The sequence below is a fragment of the Labeo rohita genome, chromosome 14, assembly GCF_022985175.1.
Source record: "Labeo rohita strain BAU-BD-2019 chromosome 14, IGBB_LRoh.1.0, whole genome shotgun sequence".
NCBI lineage: Eukaryota > Metazoa > Chordata > Actinopteri > Cypriniformes > Cyprinidae > Labeo > Labeo rohita.
In genome coordinates this window covers 8193342-8218269 of record NC_066882.1, presented here as the reverse complement: position 1 = coordinate 8218269, position 24928 = coordinate 8193342, and the positions used below count along the sequence as shown (strand labels likewise).

The window sequence follows — 24928 nt, the reverse complement described above, 5'->3', positions numbered from 1 at the left end:
TCGGGGTTGCAAGTGTCCATTTAATTTCGCCTTATTTTTTATGAATACTGGGAATTCTGACATATTTCAAGTGCTTTTTTACTCGTAGGGAAGTAGGGGTAATAATAAAGCATAAAACAGTCAGTCATTTTATGCTCTGTAAAAGAATTTAGTCCTCCACTCCCATTGCAATAAACTGTGGAGTGATCAATCACTGCACTGAATGTTTCTAGCCAGAGGTGAGTCTGAGTGCAGAGTTTAGCCTTGGCTTTGGTCATTTTTATTTGGAAAGGTACTTTTGTGCCACCAGATGGGTAACAGCTAAATATAGTGCAAGGACATCAATAATCCTCAAGCAGGGGTGTGGAGATGGCTGTTCCTCCATCTGCGTCCATGAATTGGATTCATGGTGGGGGAGTGGAGTTTGATACCTAGGCTACATCATAGTGTGAGATTAAGATTGGTTCCAAGACATACAGACTTCACATCATGCTGCTATAATTAATGTAGTTTTACAGTAAGATGCAGTGCAGTGTTGTTCTCGCCCACTAGGGTGCAGTGTTGGTGTTTTCATTAGCTAGGATGTCATGATATTAACAATGCCAGAACTTAAACCAAGGCTATCTTAAATACTGTAGTATAAAAATGTTATGTATTTGAGTAGCACTGAAGAAATGTTGTAAAGTGCCATTTATGGAAATACAATACAATAACATTTGCATAATAAAATACCAAAGTGATTTTCAAGTAGGTTTGTGACCTTGGTCTTGCAGTTCTGATGAAGTAGCAACAATGCCCATAATAAAATGTGACTAACTGTATAATTGTGCTTATTTAAGATAGCAAAATAAGTATGCTTTTATTTTTTAAAAGAGAGGAGAAAACTTTCTTTTGTTGTTGACATCAAAGGCTGTTCATCCATTAAAACTACAGTATTGTCTGGCTGAATTTGACAAATGCCAGTATAGACAAGTTGCATAATGCTCTCATCTAAGCATAAATGAAATAAGAATAAATATGATTTGTGCAAACTTCAAATTAAAACTTATGCACTTTACTAAATTATAACAAAGCCAATATAAAACCTATTTATAATTTTTATTTATACCTAATTATTTTACATTTATATATTTCTTTATGTAATCATTGTATGATGTTTGTAATCATTTTTAAAATCTTCTGAAAAATTAAATGCAACGAACAAGTATATCAGATGTTTGCTATAAAACAACAACAACAAACAAAACCTGACACTCTACAAATACCAGTTAAGAAAAATCTGTAAAAACACAGATTTAGTGTGTTTCTGTGTGCGTGTAAAGCGTCTTCAACCATAGAGCCTGAGGCCAATCTCTTGTACAATCTTCTGTGCTGTGGTACATGAAGAGCTTGTTTCTGAACAGGTTGGATTTAGAGACGCCTCCAGGTGAAGCATTGCAAGGTCCATTAGTCACTTGTTCAGTGTAACGAGGACGCAGAGGTAGAATCCAAGAGCGGATGTTTATTAAAACAATCAGCAAACATACACAATGAAGGTAATTCCAGCAGCAGAGAGGTTAGGCAGGCAGTGGGTCAGATACCGAGCAGACAGTCCAATCAAGCTAACGTAACAATGGGGGAAATCCAGAGAGCGGTAGTCAACAGGAGAATGCAGGGTCAAACCTTGAAATCAGTCCAAACAGGCAAATAAATCCAAAGGGGGTAATCCAAACACAATAATCAGGAACAAAGCAAGACGGCAACAGGTAATCCAACAGAGTAAGTGAACGCTCGGTAAGGCAGGTTAAACTGGCAATACTTCGCAAGTGTCTGAGCACATGGTGAGTCCTTAAATACTGCCAAACAGGAAGTAGCAGTAGAAGCAGCAGAGGGAGCATGCAGGCAGTACTGGGGTGAGGGCTCCCTCTGCTGGCTTGGCGTTACAGAATCCCCCCCCCTAGGAGCGACTCCTGGCGCTCAAACAACAGTCCAGGTGGGTGGGGGAACAGAGGCAAAACAGGGGGTGGGACGGAGGGCCAGGTCCATGAAGAGCAGGTGGGCCTGGATCGTGGAGCAGGGACAGACAGTGAAGCACAGGAGGACCTGGACCATGGAGCAGTGGCAGACAGTGAAGCACTGGAGGACTTGGACCATGGAGCAGTGGCAGACAGTGAAGCACAGGAGGACCTGGACCATGGAGCAGTGGCAGACAGTGAAGCACTGGAGGACCTGGGCCGTGGGGCTGTGGCAGACAGTAGAACCCTGGAGGTCCTGGGCCGTGGTGCAGTGGCAGAGTAGGGAACCATGGTGGGGCAGGCAGAGCAGACAGAACAGGAGGCCATAGCGAGGCAGGCAGAGCAGGCAGAGCAGGGAGCCGTGGCGAGGCAGGCAGAGCAGACAGAACAGGGGGCCATAGCGAGGCAGGTAGAGCAGGCAGAGCAGGAAGCCATGGCGAGGCAGGCAGAGCAGGCGTAGCAGGGAGCCATTGCAGGGCAGGCAAAGCGGTGTGCACATGAATGATTTCTTTGGCCTTCTTGATAGCGACATGGCGGGCAGAGAGTTCATGATAGGACGCCGCCCCCATAGGAGGATCTACAGCTTGCGCTGACACCTCTGGGGGCATGGGCGCAGATGCTTGGGCAGGTGTGGCAGGGCAATTATAAATGGCCTTCATGGCCGTGACTGGACAGGCAGAGAGTCCGTGGGGAAACGCCGCCCCTTGAGGAGATTCTGCAGCCGGAGCTGCCACTTCTGGGGGCATTGGCGCAGAGTCCTTGACAGAGGAGGCCTCTGACGTAGACTCGTGGACAGACGAAGCAGTGAGTTCATTAATGGACGCCACCTCCTTAGGAGGTTCTACAGCGCATGCTGACACCTCAGGAGGTATTGGCGCAAACTCTTGGACAAGAGAGGCTTCTGGTATAGACTCGTGGATAGACGAGGCCTTGGGAGCAGACTCGTGGATAGACAAGGCTTCTTGAGCAGACTCGTGGACAGATGAAGCTTCGGGAGTAGACTCGTGGGCAGACGAAGCTTCTGGAGCGGTTTCGTAGACAGGCGAGGCCTCCGGGGCAGACTTTTGGACAGAAGAGGCCTCTGGAGCACAGTATGCTGCCCACATACTGAGGATGGCTACGGCCATTACAGGCAGCACAGTAGCTAGTGGGGTGTCTGTTGACCTTGTGGGTGCTGATGTTATGGGCTTGTGGCTTGGGAGCGTGGGCTCTGCGTGGCTTGGGAGCGTGGGCTCTGCGTGGCTTGGGAGCGTGGGCTCTGCGTGGCTTGGGTTAGAAATGTTATAGGGGACCAGATGTGGATTTGGGAGGATAATAGCTTTTTGGCTTGAGTTAGAAATGTTATAGGGGACCAGATGAGGATTTGGTAGGATAATAGCTTTTTGCCTTGAGTTAGGGAGGCCTGCCGTGGCCAGACTTGACTTGGGAAGAACAGCGGTGACTTGACCTGGCTCGTGCAGTCCAGCTGTGACTTGACTCGGCTTGTGAAGGTCAACTGTGACTTGACTTAGCTCAGGGACAATAGCAGCAACTTGACTTGGCTCATGAAGAACAACCGTGGCGTGGCTTAGCTCAGGGAAGACAGCAGCAATTTGACTTGGCTTGTGATGATCTGCTGTAACCTGGCTTGACTCAGGAACAACATGGCTTGACTCAGGAACAACATGGCTTGACTCAGGAACAACATGGCTTGACTCAGGAACAACATGGCTTGACTCAGGAACAACATGGCTTGACTCGTGGGGAACAGCCGTGACTTGGCTTGACTCGTGGGGAACAGCCGTGACTTGGCTTGACTCGTGGGGAACAGCCGTGACTTGGCTTGACTCGTGGGGAACAGCCGTGACTTGGCTTGACTCGTGGGGAACAGCTGTGACTTGGCTTGACTCGTGGGGAACAGTGACTTGGCTTGACTCGTGGGGAACAGCCGTGACTTGGCTTGACTCGTGGGGAACAGCCGTGACTTGGCTTGACTCGTGGGGAACAGCCGTGACTTGGCTTGACTCGTGGGGAACAGCTGTATCTTGGCTTGACTCATGGGGAACAATGGCTGTGACTTGGCTTGATTCATGGGGAACAACTGTGTCCTTGCTTGACTCATGGAGAACAACAGCTGTAACTTGGCTTGATTCATGGAGAACAGTAGCTTTGGCTTGACTTGACTCTGTTGCTTGACTTGACTCTGTTGCTTGACTTGACTCTGTTGCTTGACTTGACTCTGAAGCTTGGCCGGACTCTGAAGCTTGGCCGGACTCTGAAGCTTGGCCGGACTCTGAAGCTTGGCCGGACTCTGAAGCTTGGCCGGACTCTGAAGCTTGGCCGGACTCTGAAGCTTGGCCGGACTCTGAAGCTTGGCCGGACTCTGAAGCTTGGCCGGACTCTGAAGCTTGGCCGGACTCTGAAGCTTGGCCTGACGCTGTAGCTTGGCCTGACGCTGTAGCTTGGCTTGACTTGGGAGCCTGACTGGGCTTGGAAACTTGACTTGACCCTGGAACTCGACTGGACTCGGAAGCTTTTGACCCTTGAGCAGCAGCTGTAGCTTGACTTGACCTTGGAGCTTGACTTGACCTTGGAGCTTGACTTGACCTTGGAGCTGCAACTGTAGCTTGACTCGGTTCAGCAGCTTGACTTGGTTCTGCAGCTTGACTTGACACAGGAACAGCAGCTGTAATCTTGCTTGGCTCGGGGGTGGCAGCTGTGACTTTACTTGACTCAGGAAACGCAGCTGCGAATTGATTTGACACAGCTGCAACTTGACTGGAACCAGGGGTAGCTGCCATTTTAGCTGCCCATACAGCCATGAGGGGTGAGTCCAGTATGTGTGCCATCATGTGGTGTGACTTGGAGACAGCGACCATCTTATGGAGTGGCTCTGGGATGGCGGCCATCTTGTGAACTGGCTCTGGGATGGCGGCCATCTTGTGGACTGGCTCTGGGATGGCGGCCATCTTGTGGACTGGCTCGGGGAAGGCGGCCATCTTGTGAACAGGTTTGGGGGCGGCAGCCATCTTGCGTGCAGACTCTGGCGTGGCGGCAGCCATCTTGCGTGCAGACTCTGGCGTGGCGGCAGCCATCTTGCGTGCAGACTCTGGCGTGGCGGCAGCCATCTTGCGTGCAGACTCTGGCGTGGCGTGAGCAGGCCCTGGAGCGGCAGGCGTGGCGTGAGCAGGCCCTGGAGCGGCAGGCGTGGCGTGAGCAGGCCCTGGAGCGGCAGGCGTGGCGTGAGCAGGCCCTGGAGCGGCAGGCGTGGCGTGAGCAGGCCCTGGAGCGGCAGGCGTGGCGTGAGCAGGCTTTGGCTTGATGGATGTGGTTTGAACAGGCTTTGGCTTGGTGGATGTGGCTTGAGCAGGCTTTGGCTTGGCAGGCATGACGTGAACAGGCTTTGGCTTGGTGGATGTGGCTTGAACAGGCTTTGGCTTGGTGGATGTGGCTTGAGCGGGCTGTGGTGTGGTGGTTACTGTGGGATTGCGGGGTCCCTCGTCCACAATCCCAACAGTGTATGGTGATCCACTTAAAAGCAGGGCATGATCAATATATTCCTCCAGTGACCAACAAATTTTCCCCCTGGCAGAATTGAACTAATGGGCTCGTTTAACCCAAAACGAAAAAAAGTCCTTTAGGGCCACATCATTAAAATCTACCAAATGACACAGTCCACAAAAATCCTCAACATAATCCTCTATGGCCCGGTCGCCTTGACGAAGGCAGATGAGACGAGATACTGCTGGGTTCATGATTTGGGTGATCGTTTCCGCTGGATTCTTGGTAGGCGAAGTATTCTGTAACGAGGACGCAGAGGTAGAATCCAAGAGCGGATGTTTATTAAAACAATCAGCAAACATACACAATGAAGGTAATTCCAGCAGCAGAGAGGTTAGGCAGGCAGTGGGTCAGATACCGAGCAGACAGTCCAATCAAGCTAACGTAACAATGGGGGAAATCCAGAGAGCGGTAGTCAACAGGAGAATGCAGGGTCAAACCTTGAAATCAGTCCAAACAGGCAAATAAATCCAAAGGGGGTAATCCAAACACAATAATCAGGAACAAAGCAAGACGGCAACAGGTAATCCAACAGAGTAAGTGAACGCTCGGTAAGGCAGGTTAAACTGGCAATACTTCGCAAGTGTCTGAGCACATGGTGAGTCCTTAAATACTGCCAAACAGGAAGTAGCAGTAGAAGCAGCAGAGGGAGCATGCAGGCAGTACTGGGGTGAGGGCTCCCTCTGCTGGCTTGGCGTTACATTCAGTTAAACGAAAAAGTCATGAAAGACTTCTTTGTTCTTCCTTTTAAATCTCAAATAACAATCAATGTCAGTACCAATAAAGATCCTTTTTCTCAATCACCTGTACACCTAAAAGGCAATCACAAGTCACTTTATTAAAATACTTATCGATAATGTCTAATTAAATGTAAAAAAAATAATGAGAAGAAATGTTTCTTAAAAAACAAGAATAAGAAGGATTATGTAACACTAAAAACTGGAGTAAAATATTTTGAAAATGTATTGAGGAAAATATTGAGAATTTTGTGGGTGTTATTAAAACAGGATGGTGGAAAAAAAAGGGCATTTACCAGAGTTAAGACTGATATCAGTTATCTGATCCCCAAATCCAGGATACTTGGTCCACCCTGACGTAAGGTCTTGTTTAGTGGAGTTTAGCACAGCTGTGCCCATGTTGGGGTGATCGTTGTGGAGGAAATTTAACAGAGAATTAGAGTAGTGATGTTCTGCCACCATCAAACCATCAGAGGATACAGCTGAGGGGTACATCATGGGGGGCAAAGCGAGACTCAGTCCCTGCCTAGAATTCCCTGACCAGACAATAGGACTGTTAGCAGGGTGATTTGTTGGCATACGATGGTTTGTTTGAGATTCGCTGCTTGTTCCTTGTCTGAGATGTTCTGCAGGAAACAAGGGCTGAAACCTGGTTTCTGACTCTGCTTCCCATTGACTTGAAGGTCCATCTAAATATAAATAAATAAGTAAATAAATAAATTCATTTAACAAGTAAAATATTTTGCATAAAAGCAAAAATTAAGAGGAGAAATTACTTGTTTGTGCAACTTTAGGGTTTATTTTGATTTTAGAGGGTTCCCTCTTCGGTTTATTTGCTTGACTCAGAGCACGGGAGAAATGTTCATCCACCATGCTGTTGATGTCTCCTTGGAAGTAGGTGAGAAGGACACTTCCAGACTCCTCTTTAGTCTTCTTAGCCACAGGGTTCCCTACATCCTCCTCCATCACTGATCTAGGTACTGCAGAAACAGTGTGCAATGCGCCATTTATCTATCTTTATCTATCTGTCCCGCACTGGCGGAAGATTATTGTACTAATAATAAATACTAATAATAAATACTATTATGCTAAAAAAATAATCTGACCATTATTGCACCTTCCTCTTTGTTTTTGTTATGAGAAATGGGAGATTAGATATACTGGTAACACTTTACAATAAGATGTCATTTGTTAAGATTAGTTAATGCATTACGAACAATGAACAATACATTTATTACACTATTAATCTTTTAATTATTTAATTAATTTAATTTTTAGTTGATCAAAATACAGTTGTTGTTTATACATGTTAGATCATACTGTTTAAACTGTTCACATGTATTAGTAAATGCTGAAATTAACATTGACTAAGATTTATAAATGCCTTAGAAGTATTATTCATTCTTAGCTCATGTTAACTAATGTAGTTAACTAATGTTAACTAATGAACCTTAATGTAAAGCGTTACCTATATGTTTAATAAATGAAAAGTGAATGGCATTGAACACATCATGTCATATGTCAGATTATTTTATTTGTAACTATCAAAAACAGTCCCTCATTTTAGCAATAGGGCTGCAAACCTCATATAAAATAAATGCTAAATAAAACCTTTTTATATTTTACGTTAATATGTAATAATATAATTAAGCTAAGACCACCTAAGGTTGCCGAACGATACTTTCTAAAGGTTTTCTGACGTTTTTAGGTGTATATTACATAACAGAAGTTATAATTGAAGACTTTATATGCTGGAAACATCTGTTAAACAGCCTGTCGTTTCTCTAAACATCAAACTGTGGTTTGACGTAAATCATAGATTGTAGAATTAAGCATAAAGGCTTAACGCAACGCTTATGTTGCAGCTACTCTAACACGATGAAATATTGCTGTAATGGAAATAGCCACCGTGTTTACTCACCGTACAACAGTCGTGAAATCTCGAGTGTTTAATCAGACGCTGCAACCAGATTAATTACATTGATAAAGCAAAGGCGAAATATCCGTTTTGCACGAGATTTGAACACGCTGCAGTTAAGTAAGTGTTATCGTTTCCCTTTGAGAAGTTCGACTAAAAGAAACCACTTCACTTTTTGACTTTAAATGCGGGGCGTAAATCTGTGAACTTTAACCAGCACGAGTAGAATGCGACTGAACAAGTTAGACCATTTAACTGTCATCTCTGGAAAAAAAGACACTGACAGAACTCATGTTTTAGGACGTTGTTTTACTTCATTTCCCCGTTGACACTGTAGATCAGATAACATTTTATTCGTCATTCATTTCATTATTAATGTCACAGTAATTTATCTCAATGCATGTATGCACATTGTAACACAAACATACTTTAGACATGTCAACCAAAACCCTGTTACTGTAGAGTATTACTGTATGAACAAACCTCTGGATGAGCCTTAAATGATTTCCTACTACAATGTTTTAAAGTTGGCAGGGGAAAAAAGCTGCTAGTCTTGTTTAATACTGATAGTCTGAAGCAAAAGTTACTAACATAGTAATTCAGGAAAAAAGTGCTGTTATTATACAGATGTATAGATATCAGACTTGAATGACTCCATTATACATTTAAACAGATGAACTCATTAATTCATCTCTCTGGAAGAAATAAAAAAAAATCAATTTCTGTCAGTGAAATAATGACAGTAAAGCTAAAATGAAAATTTTCATGAATTTTTGCTGTAAATTTTCAAAGATGTCATTTAACATAAACATAAACACAAAAAAGAATTTTCTACCATCCCCTTTTATTGTTTTCTGTCGTGTGTCAAGAAAACACCTTCATGGCTTTTCCTGGGGTTTGAGATATCAGAGATCTTCCTTTCACTTGTAGTCTCTGAATTCATGGACGGTGAGGAGACTTTTAACCCAGCTTTCGCTTTGGCCCCCAGTGTCACAGAACGGCTCCAGTCTGGTCAAAATTAAAATGTATTAGTTTAATTTTTCAAGGAATAATGAGCTTGTCTCTAATTGAGAACTTTTGTGTTTGTAAGTGGTGAAGATATTATTATTATTTTTGGTTGGCATTTGATGTGCAGTTTTGTATAATACAACTAATATTATAATAAAGAGTATTTTCCCTTAGGTATAGCTATTCACTATAGGTTAAGTATGAGTTGAACTACTTTTTATGAGCCAAACCTGAGTGTTCAGTCTGTCTGAATCTTCCACAGCAGAGATGTATCCTCCACTGCTTCCTCACGTTGTCTTTCATCAGACAGTAAAACAGGAAGATAAAGAAACCTGAAATACAACAAAAGCAAAAAAACTTGTCCAAAGATCCCTTTCATTCACTCAAAAACTGATATATCATCTGTTGTTAAACAGTAGAATAATGCATGTTTACTTGCTTATATTATAATCATGAGTACCACTGCATATACAGTTTAAGTCAAAAGTGTACATACACCTTGCAGAATCTGCAAAATGTTAATTATTTTACCAAAATAAGAGGGATCATACAAAATGCATGTTGTCACAAAAATGCCAAAAAAAAATTTGTTGGACCTGATGGATTTTTCTGAAGAACAGAGGGCAGTTTAACTGTTCAGGACAAACAAGGGACTCATGAACAACTGTCACTAAACAAAAAAAAAAAACATATATGTAAACGTCTTTTATGTGAAATATCTTATTCAGGTCAGTACTAAATAAAAAATACCATGCATTTTGTATGATCTCTCTTATTTTGGTAAATTAATGAACATTTTGCGCATTCTGCAAGGTGTATGTAAACTTAAAACTGTATGTAGGCTACTATGCACAGTGTTACAAATTTGAACACAAACTTTCTCTCACTAGGCATAAGCAGTCCTTGCGGTTACCTTGAAGACTGTTGAGGAGGGAGAACAGGTACAGCAGGGGTGATTTGGCCGGGCCCCAGGCGATGAAGGCTAGTATCCAGGTAAGTCCCAGCAAAAACGTGAGACTGGCCACCACTCGGAGGTCATGCAGGAACCCTTTTTGGCTGCTGGAGGGCTTATTGACCCGCATTTTACGGATCTGTACCAGTACCTCGGCAAACACGCAGATGTTAGAGACCATGACCAGGGCCACGAAGGAAACCACAGTCACATAAAAGGTCAGATCATTCTTTATCCAGCAGCTGAAGAGGATGAAGAGAAACAGTATAACCATAAAGGCCCATTCACACCATGATAACCATAAGATAAATAAATTAGTGTCCACACTAATGTATAATAACATTCTGTTTATTCTAATTGTGGCCTTAAATATATATATAATTAATATGCACCAACATATTCATTTACAAATGTACATTTTAAATTTTTTTGCTATGGCACCTACAATGCAATTCTTGGAGATGTGTCCTGGAGACGGCCATGCCATATGAATTTATATCAATGGCAAGCACCAAACTAACAACCAGCAGAGGTAAACCTGCAAACAACAGTTCAAGAATCAACAAACACTTTTCCTTTTTTCCTGAATTCTTATGCAGAAATTAGTTCAGTTGAAACTACACAGTATAAAATTATAAAATGCCTGTCTCACCCCATCCAAGTGCACAGAATTTGAGGATGTAAGATGGCACGTATGAATTAAAGACCTTGACCAAGGCCAGATACATGTTGATTGCACCCAGTCCCATCCAAAGAAAGGTAGCCAGGAAGAAGTAATGTAGAAAGGCCGCTACGGTAATACAGATGGCATAGCTGTTAAAAGAGGCAAACCAGGAGTTGACGAGAAACAGCATGTTCAACCCGAGCAAGGCCACAGAGAGGTTAATAAGGATCTTTGAAGGGTAGTCTCGCCTCAGTTTCCTGTAATAAGAAAACATGTAAGAAAAGACAGTCTTTTAGTTTCTTAAATCTTTGTTAGATCAATAACAATATATTTGTCCATTAAAGGAAACCTATTATGCGCCTTTTTACAATATGTAATATTGTCCCCAGGTGTCCCCAGAATATGTCTGTGAAGTTTCAGTTCAAAATACCACACAGATTATTATTATATCATTTTGAAAATGCCTATTTTAAGTGGAAGCAGAAACATGCTTTTTTCGCATGTCTCTTTAAATGCAAATGAGCCTCCTTTTCCAGAATAGGGCTGTGCCTTTACAGCTCGTAGCTCAGATACTCTCCAAAAACACATCTGTTTGGTTTTGATTACCATGTGTATCAAACTGAAGTCATATGGTTTTCTGAAAGCACACGCACAGAAGGCAGCTGTCACATGGCATGTGAGTACTAAGCTGAGTTCTCTTTCATGTCTTATTGCGCTTAAACTGTCAAATACACACAAGTTTATGTTGAAAGCACACAGGAGTTACAAAAACAGTCGGTTATGTCTATGAAGGTAAACAGCTGGGAAAGAAATTGCATGTTTTTATTAGATCTGTGGCAGCAGCGTAATATACAGCAAATAAATCAATAAATCCACTGCTCTCTTGTCTCCTCTGAGGGTGAGATTTTAAATACTGTTCTGTGCTCATCTGTGCAGCCAACGACAGAACAGTTAACATGCTTTGCTCGAACTTTTGCCATGGCGTTAGAACTGGTATACCATGCAGAAAAAGGCTTACCAAAACAAAGTTACTGGGTTGTCCTTTTTTTACATTTTCTGGGTTTGTAGATGCACTGGTGACCCGATTATAGCACTTTAATACGACAAAAGTAAGATTTTAAAGATATGTCACCTTTAATTTTTATTGACACTGCTGAAGATGCTTTTTGGTTGCTCATGGTTGTAAACAAACCAAATGTGTCTCTAAGCATGCATTCTTATTCTGGTTTAAGGGGTAGCTTCCAAACAGTCTATGAACTTACGCAAAGGCCAGATAGGTTAACAGTGTGACTCCAAGAAAGATAGATGATATGCCACTGCCCAGGTTTGAGATGATAGTCAGAATCCTTTCATCTTCCTCGCTTATTGGGGTTTTAGAGATATCCTGGAAGACAGACAAGTTTAGGGAAATGCACAAAGTCGTTACAATAATCAAAATCTAGGCATATTTTATGCAAATGTTTTGCACATTGCCATTGTTTGTCATTCATATTTTGGGCACACAAACCGAACTCACCAGAAGAACTCCAAAATGTGTTAGGTGATCACAGGAACAGGACGTATGAGTGGCATTTGACTTTACTGTTTTACATCCTGTATCGTTCCATCCACCATTCTCATCTATCATGGGGATATTGACCAAAATGAAGTGCACTTACTATAGACAGGCCTAAATGTTGGATTCATAAGTGTGTATCACAATTCTTACTGTTTTTGCTGAAGTCCCAGTAGACACACTTAACAGTGTCCAAATCCTTTAGAGAAGAAAGAGAGTATGGTGAATCAAACTGTAAACCTGTGATAATGTTAGGGGTTATTATAGTAGATGAATTACAGCTGCCTCATTTTCGTGAGAAGCCTCTTAGAAAGATATTTGTTAAACAAAAGATAGCATAAATTAGTTTTATGTAGAAGCAGTTTACTATGGTTTGTTGTATAACAGGGCAATAATCATGCTGAACTATTGATTTGTGGTTTGTTTTTGTGGTGGCTGATTACATCCATACAGACAGACCTCTTTGTTTTGGAGATGGCGCAAAGTGACCATCACTGGGATCTCAAGGTTTGTCACTGAGGCATTGGTGACACTGGCAGACACCACATAAGAGTTGAGCATCATGTTGGCTGTAGGGTCCTAGATATTAAAGGTTTGCCATTAGATGCCAAAATGCTGCATAGTTAAAAACTTTTAAATCTATATTTTTCTGATTTGAAAAATACACATCGAATATCTGATTACCAATTCAATGTATGTTACCTTGAATAAATTTTCTACGCCATAAAAATGGAACTGTATGCGAGGACTGGTTCCATTGTGTGGAAAAAAGCACTCAATTGTATGAGGTAAGGATATAAACGCTAGAGTTTTTGTGTCTGGATGCTCTGTAAAGTTCTTGTCATAAAAAATCTAGAAAAAAGGGGAGGAAACATTAGAGCATATGTTGAAATCCATTAACCATTCATGTTCACACTTTTTCTAAGCATTTAATGTTCCAGACTGTCAGTCTGTGCATTAGTGGTGGGGATTTAGCTTTTTACATGTTTTGTCAATTTGTCAGTAGGTGACGACAAGTGACTATAAATGAGTCATTGAATTATTCACTCAAGCAGTTTGTTTAATCTTCAGTTAGCTTCATAACATTACAGTTGAACCACAAAGCTCTCAGGTTTCATCAAAAATGTCTTAATTTGTGTTCTGAAGATGAACAAAGGTCTTACAGGTTTGGAACCACATGAGGGTGAGTAATTAATGACAGAATTTTCATTTTTTGCTAAACTATCCCTTTCAGCTTTAAAACAATGCTCAGAACGTTCACATCTTACTTCAAAGTCATCTAGTGGTCAGAGCGAGTATCACACCAGACATTTAAATGGTGCTAAAATAACCACTTGAATCCTGTGATCCACTAACGCACACAAGGACACAGAAACCTTGTGGTCACAATGGTGTGAAAACACATTCGCAAAGGTACTGTGACATTTTAATATCACACTTCTATTTTCGCTAAGAGTCTAAAGTTTCCATAATGATCTTGGTCTCATGTCGTGTTAGATACACGGTCTCTCTTTCTCTCTCACCTCAGGGGTGCTATCATTTAGTATGGAGGACACCTCGAATGTGAGGCCCTGGAACTGAGAGGTGTCATGGTTGATCAGCTGAAGTGCTAATGAACGTGCTGTCATGTTATAAGCATCTCCCTCAAACACCGTCCTGTCTCCCATATGCTCTGTAATAGAAAGAATTCTACCCCACACAAATATAGAAAGTCAAAACAACAGAAAATTAGATATTGAGGTGCATTTCAGAGATGTACATGTTTTTTAAAGAAGTCTCTTCTGCTTACCAAGCCTGCATTTATTTGATCCAAAACACAGCAAAAGCAGTAATATTGTGAAATATTTTTTACTATTTAAAATAACTGCTTTCTATTTTAATATGTTTTAAAATGTAATTTATTCCTGTGATCAAAGCTACATTTTCAGCATTATTACTTCAGTCTTCAGTGTCACATGCTCCTTCAGAAATCATTCTAATATGCTGATTTTCGGTTCAGGAATCAGGAAACATTTTTTTTATTTTTTATACGTTTTAAGGTTAGTATAATTTCTTTTTTTTTTGGAAGGGGGGGGGGGTATTGTAGAATTTAATACTTTCATTTTTTTATGTTACAAAAGATTTTTATTTCAGATAAATTTCAGCTGTTCTTCTAAACTTTCTATTCATCAAAGAAACCTGAAAAAAATCTACTCAGCTGTTTTTAATATAATAATAATAATAATAATAATAATAATAAATAAACTATTTGAATGATTTATGAAGGATCATGTGACTGGAGTAATGATGCTAAAATCCAACTTTAAAATCACAGAAATAAATGACATTTTAAAATATAATCATATAGAAAAAAGATATTATAAATAGTGAAAAGATTTTAAATAGTAAAAGAATTGTACTGTTTTTGCAGTACCTTGGATCAAATAAATGCAGTCTTGGTGAGCAGAAAAGACTTCTTTAAAAAACATTAAAATCTTACTGTTCAAAAACTTTTCACTGGTAGTGTAATTACAGACATATCTTATTTTCTGCAGTACTGAATGTGCTTTTTTGGGGGCTCAACCTGTAACTAAATAACTTTGGGTTTCAAGGAATAGTTGCCCTCCAAAATGAAAATTAGCTGAAAATTTACTCCCCCTCAGGCCATCCAAGATGTAAATGAGTTTTTTCATCAAAACAGATTTGGTGAAATTTATCATTGCATCACTTGCTCACCAATGGATCCTCTGCAGTGAATGGGTGCCATCAGAATGAGAGTCCAAACAGCTGATACAAACATCACAATAACCCACAAGTCGTCCACACAACTCCAATCCATCATTTAAAGACTTGTGAAGTGAAAAGCTGAGTGTTTGTAATAAACATCCATCATTAAGACTCTTTAACTTTACATTGATGTTTTTTATCAGCAGGCATTATATTTTAATTTTCTCTTTTCGTGACCACAGATAAAATAAATATATGCAGGACTGAAACAACACGAGGGTGAGTAAATAATGATAGAAAATTCATTTTGAGTTCAGCTATCCCTTAATCTGTATGTATCACCATATAATCCTGCACAAAATGCTCTAACTTGCTTTCATACTTACTTGTTGACTTGGGTGGGACTAGTTGTGATATAACAGATATCTGAAATGATTTTAGTAATGTCACTGGCCAGGTCTGTGGTCAAGGTTCCAACCTCAGTGACCTCGAGCAGTTTTTCAAGCACAATGTCCAGCTGAGCATCATTCAGATCTGTTTGTTTACTTAAAAGATCCTCAATCATGTCCACAATGTCTGGTGAGTTGTCTGGAGACAGATGCAAGCTGAATTAATTGTGCTTGTGTCTTCTTTAATAAATAATCGCAAATAAAAACCCATATTAATAACTTACCAGCTGTAACTGTAATATTTTCCAAGTCATCAAAATCTGAATCCGTCCTGACACACTTGCTCATGTCTGGATCATCCCACACTGCTTTGTCAGCACCATTCAATTTACTAAATGGTATGAGGAAAAAAATGTGACTGTCATTAAGCTGCTTATTGAAAGGTTTGTTCACTAATTTTTGCATTCTTCTGACTTCAAGAAAGTGTTATTTACAACAGAGTTTTAAACCTGAAATGATTGTGTACAGCTTTTCCTGAAGCTTCTTGAACTCATATAAACAGAAGTCATAGACTTGTTCTAAAGCTGTAAAAAGATCAATTTTATATGATGGTGACTGAAGTTATATTGCTGTACTGGGAGTTAATATTTGCATTGTCCGGAGCCCAAGCAGTATTGTCGAGCTACTTATTCAATTAAAGGATATTGCTTTCCACAAGAAAAAGATAAGACATATTAATCAGTAGAGCAGCACAGGATTGTTTGTATAGTTTGTGTGCCAAATGACGCAAAGATAAACACATGGCAAACTAGTGTTATCTGACTAACTAGTGTTTTTCCAGGGCCATCAAATTGCTTCTATAGAAACAAAGCAGTATTTCACTTAAAATTATATCCAGTGGCGATTACAAAAATGATAATGTCCATAAAACAAATGATTGATCGATGCTCCTGTTTTAACAAGCTGTGTATTAGTTGCAAAACCACTGCACGATGTGTTGTACTTACCAAAACCTTGTAGCACTTTCACTCCCTCTCACACACCCCATGCTATATTCGCTTTGAGCCGTCATTTCGGGCCACACATATATACCATACATTGTGAGCATGGTCTCCTCTGGACAAACGCCTGGATCTAAAACAATAAACAGCTTGAATTAAGAAACAACACACATATTTTAATGATTTTTTCCCCATACAAGTCATCAGTAAAAAGTCAAAATCAGACAGTACCTATATGGCTGATTTTGACTTCACCAGTCGGGACAGTGATATTGATGGTAGCACTGGTGTATCCTTTTATCAAGAGTTTAAAAATCAGATTCTCTGTTGCTGTGACATTCACTGGTGCCATTGCCTGAACCTGAAAAGTAGTGAGGTACCTAAAAAAGATTTTATTTGAGTAACAATACAGCATGTATTTCATCTGCATTTGCATATTCCATGTGTTCCATGTTGGGACGCTTACTTAGGAGCTCCTTTTATCACAAGATTCCAAACGTTCAAGTTGCAGTTTCCCAGTGTTTGATGAACCTGAAGAAAAGAAGCATGTCAAAAACAAAGGTCTTCTTTAAATGACTTTTTATTGTATGTGTCATTACTTACCCATTGCTGTATAGTGTGTTGAGGGTCTGCGATGCTGCCACTCATTGTTAGATTGAGATAAACTCTATAAAAAATGTCTCCAAAATCTGGTGAAACATTAGTACAGTAAACCCCTGTTCAATTTAAAGTACATGTAAAGCAAAGGCAATTCAGAGAATTGTTTCTAAACACATTTTAAATGTTAGAAATGTATTGCTGAAAACACATAACAAAGACTGTGAGCTATGTAGTGAATTGTGGAGTAAGACCGTTAAACAGTTTTTCACCATTTTTGTTTTTAGGATTTTTGAGCTCATGTCTCGATAATAACAAGAGAGCATTAGCATCAGTGGTTCACCTGCTCAATTGCAAGTTACTACAGCCTACAGGTTTGCTCGCTAGCTATGTCTTCGTCACGTAAGTGCATATTATCTGGTTGCGATAATTTACAAAACAGCTCGGTCTTCTTATTCAAATGTATTTTTTTGACAGTTGAGAGACGTTGGCAGCTTTCCAGCGAGTGGGCGTGGTTTTAGCGTTGACAGCGGACACGCCCCAGCGTTTGAGAGCAAAGAACACTGCTTACTTTTTCAAGATTAACTTGTTTTACTCACTTGCCGTTTTTTTAAACATTCAAATTTGGCTGGGTTGTTAATAACATTTTTCTGTGGTGTGATAAATTCAGAATACATATTTAATATTGCTTTACACAGACTTAAATAAATAATAATAAAAAAACGATATAATATACTGCAAAATGTTTTATTTAACAGTTTAGTCAAATTTTTATTACATTTTTAAATGGAGGTTTTGTGTGCAACTAAGATTTGTTAGCCTTACAAAACCTTGATTCGTATATGTTTTACATAGTGGTCACTTTATTAGTTTTCAGAGATCGTTATATCCACAATTCACAAACCTTACAAAAATACAATTGAGGTCAAAAGTTTACACACACCTTGCAGAATCTGCAAAATGTTAATTGTTTTACCAAAATAAGAGGGATCATACAAAATGCATGCCATTTTTTTATTAAGTACTGATCTGAATAAGATATTTCACATAAAAGACATTTACATATAGTCCACAAAAGAAAATAATAGTTGGGTTCAAAAGTTTACATACCCCTGATTCTTAATACTGTTTCCTGAATAATCCACAGCTGTTTATATTGTTAAGTGATAGTTGTTCATGAGTCCCTTGTTTGTCCTGAACAGTTAAACTGCCCGCTGTTCTTCAGAAAAATCCTTCAGGTCCCACAAATTCTTTGGTTTTTCACCATTTTTGTGTATTTGAACGCTTTCCAGCAATGACTGTATGATTTTAAGATCCATCTATTATTGTTATCCATCTATTACAGAAGGTTCGAAAGCTCACTGATGTTTCAGAAGGAAACACAATGCATTAAGAGTCGGGGGGGGAACTTTTGCATTTGAACATCAAGGTATATTTAACTTTTTTTGTCTTCTGGGAAACATGTAAGTAGGTTCTGAAGGGCAGCACTAAATAAAAAAAATATATGATATTTAGGCAAAATAAGAAAAATGTACACATCATCATTCTGTTCAAAAGTTTTCACCCCCACCTCTTAATGCACCATTTCTCCTTCTGGAACATCAGCGAGTGTTTGAACCCTGTAATAGTTGCATATAACCCTCTCAGTTGTCCTCAGTGTGAAAAGATGGATCTCAAAATCATACAGTCATTGTTGTAAGGGGTTCAAATACACAAAAATCATTCAGGTATCCATCATTCTGTGAATCATTCAGGTAACAACACAGTATTGAGAATCAAACGTATGTGAACTTTTTGAACGGGGTCCTTTTTTATAAATTCAACTATTATTTTCTCTTGTAGATTATATGTAAACATCTTTTATGTAAAATATCTTATTCGGGTCAGTACTAAATAAAAAATAACATGCATTTTGTATGATCCCTCTTATTTTGGTAAAATAATTAACAATTTGTAGATTCCGCAAGGTGTATGTACATTTTTTACCTCAACTGTTTGTGTTATATTATTGTCTAACTCACCTCTGTTTGAAATGAAGTCTACAGTGATTGAACAGATATTATCCATTGCCATTGTTTGTGATGTTGTGTGAGTTCCTGAAGAACAAAATGTTTTACATGTGACCTCTTGAAAAGGAATGTGAGCTTTTAGTACTTTTATATATAAATTACAGTGGAAAGGCTTCTGCGTTAATGAAAGCGTTTTCTTGCTGAGTTATCAAGCTTTGACTGGCACAGACCTGATGTTGTAATATTTGTTCTTCCTATGTCAGGACTATTTGTGGTTTGAGACAAGCCTGGTGCAACAGTGGTCAAAGCAGGATTTGAAGTCTCATTGGGAAAGACAGCTGTAAAATTCAAAAATCAGTAAGCTTAGGTTGACTGAATAGGCCTACTTATATTCCAACCACTCACATACAGCTACATACCTACTGAGAGGATGTTTATAGACGATGGGTTTGCTTTGAGGACAGTGTTGTTGTAGGTATAGTGGGGTTTTAACAGGTTCTGAATCATAGTGACTGTTTCACTCACATCAGCTTCAGGTGTCACTCTCACAAACACCAAACAATCAAACCTAAGACCACAAACACAACAAGATGATTTAATTCATGCACAAAGCTTAAATTGCATAAATGCATGTATTGCAGGTGTATGAGAATTTTTACCATTGTGGCTTGACTCGTGGCTTTCCAGTATCCTTCAAACAAGCATAACGTAACTTATTTAACACAGTGTTTTAATGTTATATGTTTTAATGTTTTGTAATGGTATAATATAAGGATATAAATTAAATATGTCCATTTGTGACCATGGACCACAAAACCGTTCATAAGCTGCAATAAATAACCAGATGAAGGTCTTAGCAATGCATATTACTAATCAAAAATTAAGTTTTGTTATATTTACGGTAGGAAATTTACAAAATATCTTCATGGAACATGATCTTTACTTTATATCCTAATGATTTTTGGCATAAAAGAAAAATCGATAATTTTGATCCATACAATGTATTGTGGGCTGTTGCAACAAATATACGCGTGCTACTTAAGAATAGTTTTGTGGTATAGGTCACATTTAATAATTAGTAATTATAGTGTACAATGTACCTGAATTTCCTTATTTTGTCCAGCTAAACCAGCCTTAGTTTGAGAGCTAAATTGGAGCACAGATGAGAAAAATTTGGCACTTCTCTTAGACAATAAAATAACATCATATGCTTATGTAAACAAATATTTTATGTATTTAGTTACTGAACTGAAAATGAAATAATCTAATAATTGCCTTAAATTTGTCAGGAACACAGAATGCACTGATATGTTCTCAGTAAAAACGTTGTTCAGCTGAAATAAAAACAAAACAAAAAAAAAAACATAAATTTAGCTTATAAAGGTTAATATGTAAGTAGAAATGTTAAATATTAAATATTGTATAACATATGTACACATATCTGAAATATTCTCTTACCCAGATTAAAACAATCTCCTGGATATCATTTTCAGTGTTATCATTATTGTTACTTTGTATAGATACGGTCATTTGAATTTTATATTTTGACGATGCTGCAATGTGGTAAAGATACAGTTCATTAGAATGCAATGGCAATAATAGATTTCATCATATAACACAAGTTATTGTAACATTAATTCTTTATTTCCTCTTCTATAAATAGAGAGGTTTCTCACCACACATAAAATTGTCTTCCTGTTTTGGTGGACACGTCTGATAATCCCAGTCTTGCTCTCTCCAAGTCACAATATTCCCATCTGCACATCTGCATGCATTCAGCTGCTGTGGACTCCACTGCACTCCCCACATCCGAAACAAGGCCATGTCCCCTAGGAAGTTCTTCCCGGTCTCATAATCAATAGTATCTCCAACAACATTATGTGACACTCCCAAACTCAGGGTACCATTTGCGGCCAGGAACCTGGGTGACGTTTCATTCAAGTGAAATTCAAAAACTTTTTCATTAATGATCACTTGGAAAAGCCTAATGTGACTCGACCACGTCAGACAAACTGTGTGCCACGTGTTTAGGGGAATGTCATAAGCAACTTTCCATTCTTCTCCGAAAAGAGAGGCTATCACATTGCCCATATTTCCAGCTAAGCCAAGCTCAATGTGATGTTGCCCTGAACCTTTGTAGTCAAAAGCCGTCCATTTGGAAGTGCTAATCTTTCTCATAAGGTTGATGCAGACACTCAGTTCTTCTAAAGATGGGATGATAGTATATTTATTCAGCTGCCAAACACAGGATTGGGCAGTAAAGTCCGCCTTCTTCCCCCATAGGCTTGAGCCTAAAAGTTGGAATAGAGATTAGCCGTCTATTTCAGCTAAAAGCAATGTTCTGGTTGAACAAAACCAATTAAAGGATTGGTTCACTTCCAGAACAAAAATTTACAGATAATTTACTCACCCCCTTGTCATCCAAGATGTTCGTGTCTTTCTTTCTTCAGTTGTTTTTGTGAGGAGAACATTTCAGGATTTCTCTCCATGTAATGGACTTCTATGGTGCTGTTTAAATGCAGCTTCAAAGGGTCTTATCCAGCAAAACGACTGGTTATTTATTTATTTTTTATTACAATTCATATACAATTTAACCTCAAATGCTGATCTTGTCTAGCTCTGTGTGAGCTGTTTTTTTCCAGTCATGGCAGTTAGGGTACATCTAAAAACTCCCATCTCATTTTCTCCTCCAACTTCAAAATCGTCCTACAGAAGCACCAACCCAGAGTTTAGAAAGTGAACGTGCAAAGAAGATCAAACACCCTTTACAAAAAAAAGGTAAACCAGCGATGTAGAATGATTTTGAAGTTGGAGGAGAAAATAAGATTGGAGTTTTTAGACGTACCCTAACTGTCATGACTGAAAAAAGACGAGCGTTTGAAGTTAAAAAGTATATAAATTGTAATTTTTTTTGGAAAATAACCGATCATTTCGCTAGATAAGACCCTCAATCCTTGGGTGGGGTTTAGAGCCCTTTGAAGCCACATTCAAACTGCATTTTGGAAGTTCAAATTTGGAAGCACCATAGAAGTCCATTACATGGAGAGAAATCCTGAAATGTTTTCCTCAAAAAACATAATTTCTTTACGACTAAAGAAAGAAAGACATGAACATCTTGGATGACAAGGGGGGTGAGTAATCTATCTGTACATTTTTGTTCTGGAAGTGAACTAATCCTTTAAAGGAGAAGTCCACTTCCAGAACAAAAATTTACAGATAATGTACTCACCCCTTGTTATCAAAGATGTTCATGTCTTTCTTTCTTCAGTTGCAAAGAAATTATGTTTTTTGACGGAAACATTTCATGATTTTTCTCCATATAATGGACTGATATGGTGCCCCAATTTTGAACTTCCAAAATGCAGTTTAAATGTGGCTTCAAACGATCCCAAATGCAGTTGTAAACAATCCCAGCTGAGGAAGAAGGGTCTTATCTAGCAAAACGATTAGTTATTTTCATAAAAATAATACAATTTATATACTTTTTAATGTCAAACGCTCGTCTTGTCTCACTCTGCCTGAACTGTTTTTTCCAGTTCATGATTCCCATCTCATATTCTCCCTCAACTTCAAAATTGTCCTATATCACTGTTTTACCTTTTTTGTTGAGGGTGTTTGATCTTCTTTGCGTGTTCACTTTGCAAAGACTGGGTCGGTTCTTCTGCAGCGATGTAGGATGATTTTGAATGATTTTTGAAGTTGAGGGAGAAAATACGATTGGAGTTTTTCGACATACCCTAACTGTCTTGAGTCAGAATACACAGAGATCAGGGAGAGAAAGACAAGACGAGCGTTTGAGATTAAAAAGTATTTTAAATTGTATTTTTTTATGAAAATAACCAATTTCACTAGATAAGACCCTTCTTTTTACTGAGATCATTTACAACCGCACCTGGGATCGTTTGAAGCCGTATTTAAACTGCATTTTGGAAGTTCAAAATCGGGGCACCATAACAGTCCATTATATGGAGAAAAATCCTGAAATGTTTAACTCAAAAAACATAATTTCTTTACGACTGAAGAAAAAAAGTCATGAACATCTTGGATGACAAGGGGGTGAGTACATTATCTCTAAATTTTTGTTTTGGAAGTGGCTTCTCGTTTAATGCAACAGTTGCGTCAGTCTGTTTGAATTATGACATCTTCTAATGAAAATGATAACTCAAAAAAATTAAATGGTGAATCTAGAACCAATTAATGTATCTTAAATTAACAGCCAGCATATGCCACTTATTTAGCATGTTAACAAGAAAAATATTATTTGTCATTCTTAGCTAAACTTTTTTAAATGTCAAACATAACAGCATTAAACATGTCTTTCCCTTCACTAAAAAAATCCTTCTTACTAATAGAGACATGGAGAGAAGATATTTACACAATAAATGCAAGGAAGAGTTTTGTGAAAAATCATACCTGCATAACTGAGAGAGGAGCCCAAAATCCACATGTAAATAGTCACAGGCAGGTATTTATTGAAGGTATGCATGATATATCTAAAAAATAAATGCAAATCAAAAAAAAAAAAAAGAAAAAGAGGGAAAAAAGAAAAAAAAAGTTAATTTCTACACTGTCCTCACTTAAAAAAGCAAACAAAAAAAAGTTACATTTCAAAGCATTTAAAGTAAAAAATCTGTTTAAATTTGAAAAAGGCAAAACACATCTATAACGAGAAACATTTATTACATTACTGTCTTATGCAATTTAATTCGTCATGAGTTAAATGACTACTTACTGTGTTATGACATTTCTCTAGAGCGGAAAACACTTGAGTATTAACAAAACAACATAGATGATGAGAACCCAACAAATCCAACCTAGAAAAGGATATGCGGGTATGTTGTCCTTTAAATATATCCAGCGCAGGACCTTTTCTTAAAGGAGACAAAATCCACGCCCAATCTCTTGTTGCTAAGTTATTTATTAATCATAAAGACTGTAATAAACATAAAAGGATCCGTACATGGGTCAATAAGGAACAGCATCCGGAACCAGTTAATCTTATGATGAACCAGTTAGTTTAACCCTTTAATTTCACGAACCTGTGAATATTTCTTTCTCACATCACTAAGACCCATACAGATAATTCTGATTGAGATGTGTGCGTGTTTTGAGATCTGGTTTATGATGATCTCTCATGAATGTGGGAGAAGACACACCTCATATATGGTTAAAGATTAAAAGGTGCAAGTTGCGTGATGAAATACTGCAGCAAAGGCATGGCTCTTGCTAAATAGGAAGAATATTTCTGATACAGAGTCAATGGTGGGCGGATAATGCTTGTTCTCTAATAGCTTAGTGATAAGAGCAGCATGAGATTGAAGCTGTAAGGACTGATTACTAAATTATGAAAAACCCACAGATGTGGTATTTTTGGAAATGCAGTAATAATCAGTCATAAAAGACAGTGCATGTCAGTGAATATGCGGAACTGTTCGAGTTTTCATTACATGAACAGTTCTGCATATATTTGTGTGGCCAGGATGAGTCTGCCATCTTAACAGGAAGTTGTTTTAGATCTTACGCAAACAGTTCAGGTAATGTTCAGGTGTTCACATCAGATTCGGTTCTGCTCACCAAACAAATTTAATTAGATTTTATAGTGGCTATCAATCTGCAACCCATAGCTCTCTCTGAGCTAGATTACATAATTCTCATTTGGAAAGATATTTTGGTTTATTCATTTGGATACATTTTGTGAATATTTTATATTATATATTTATCTTTTTATTTGTACTAAAATACAATATGTGTCTGCTATTGTGACATAGAAATTAAATGACATGGAACATATTTTATAATAAATACTAGACCCACAAAACCAGTCTTAAGTAGCATGGGTATAATTGTAGCAATAGCCAAAAATACATTGTATGTAATAT

General features: G+C 38.7%; 2 protein-coding genes across 2 annotated transcripts; both read right to left on the bottom strand.

Moving 5' to 3' along the window:
- Positions 1-714: 714 nt before the first annotated feature.
- vgll1 (vestigial like family member 1) lies at positions 715-8396 on the bottom strand. The gene is made up of 5 exons (XM_051128031.1): positions 8172-8396; positions 7027-7230; positions 6547-6939; positions 6222-6325; positions 715-1442 (listed from the first exon to the last, which is right to left on the bottom strand). Exons 2-4 carry the CDS (start codon positions 7214-7216, stop codon positions 6285-6287), a joined length of 624 nt encoding a protein of 207 aa, XP_050983988.1. The 5' UTR covers positions 7217-7230; positions 8172-8396; the 3' UTR covers positions 715-1442; positions 6222-6284.
- A 66-nt stretch (positions 8397-8462) lies between these two features.
- On the bottom strand, positions 8463-23882 carry adgrg4a (adhesion G protein-coupled receptor G4a). Its single transcript, XM_051128026.1, has 27 exons — positions 23782-23882; positions 23463-23542; positions 20726-21340; positions 20508-20602; positions 20325-20383; positions 20150-20195; positions 19709-19740; positions 19469-19617; positions 19280-19387; positions 19062-19136; positions 17047-17132; positions 16910-16974; positions 16675-16823; positions 16450-16576; positions 15727-15833; positions 15440-15641; positions 13871-14036; positions 13050-13199; positions 12807-12926; positions 12501-12546; positions 12309-12412; positions 12055-12176; positions 10781-11049; positions 10579-10666; positions 10090-10370; positions 9407-9508; positions 8463-9176 (listed from the first exon to the last, which is right to left on the bottom strand). Exons 2-27 carry the CDS (start codon positions 23533-23535, stop codon positions 9013-9015), a joined length of 3600 nt encoding a protein of 1199 aa, XP_050983983.1. The 5' UTR covers positions 23536-23542; positions 23782-23882; the 3' UTR covers positions 8463-9012.
- Between the last annotated feature and the right edge of the window lie 1046 nt (positions 23883-24928).

Excerpts from the sequence above, each read along its gene's own strand:
- vgll1 (XM_051128031.1), bottom strand. The coding sequence starts at position 7,216 with ATGGAGGAGGATGTAGGGAACCCTGTGGCTAAGAAGACTAAAGAGGAG. Across the intron at positions 6,940-7,026 it reads CCCTAAAGTTGCACAAACAA|ATGGACCTTCAAGTCAATGG; the intron begins GTAATTTCTCCT and ends ATTTATATTTAG. Across the intron at positions 6,326-6,546 it reads TGATATCAGTCTTAACTCTG|GTGTACAGGTGATTGAGAAA; the intron begins GTAAATGCCCTT and ends ATTGCCTTTTAG.
- adgrg4a (XM_051128026.1), bottom strand. The coding sequence starts at position 23,535 with ATGCATACCTTCAATAAATACCTGCCTGTGACTATTTACATGTGGATT. Across the intron at positions 20,196-20,324 it reads GTGTTCCTGACAAATTTAAG|CTCTCAAACTAAGGCTGGTT; the intron begins GCAATTATTAGA and ends GCTCCAATTTAG. Across the intron at positions 16,577-16,674 it reads AGTCAAAATCAGCCATATAG|ATCCAGGCGTTTGTCCAGAG; the intron begins GTACTGTCTGAT and ends TTATTGTTTTAG.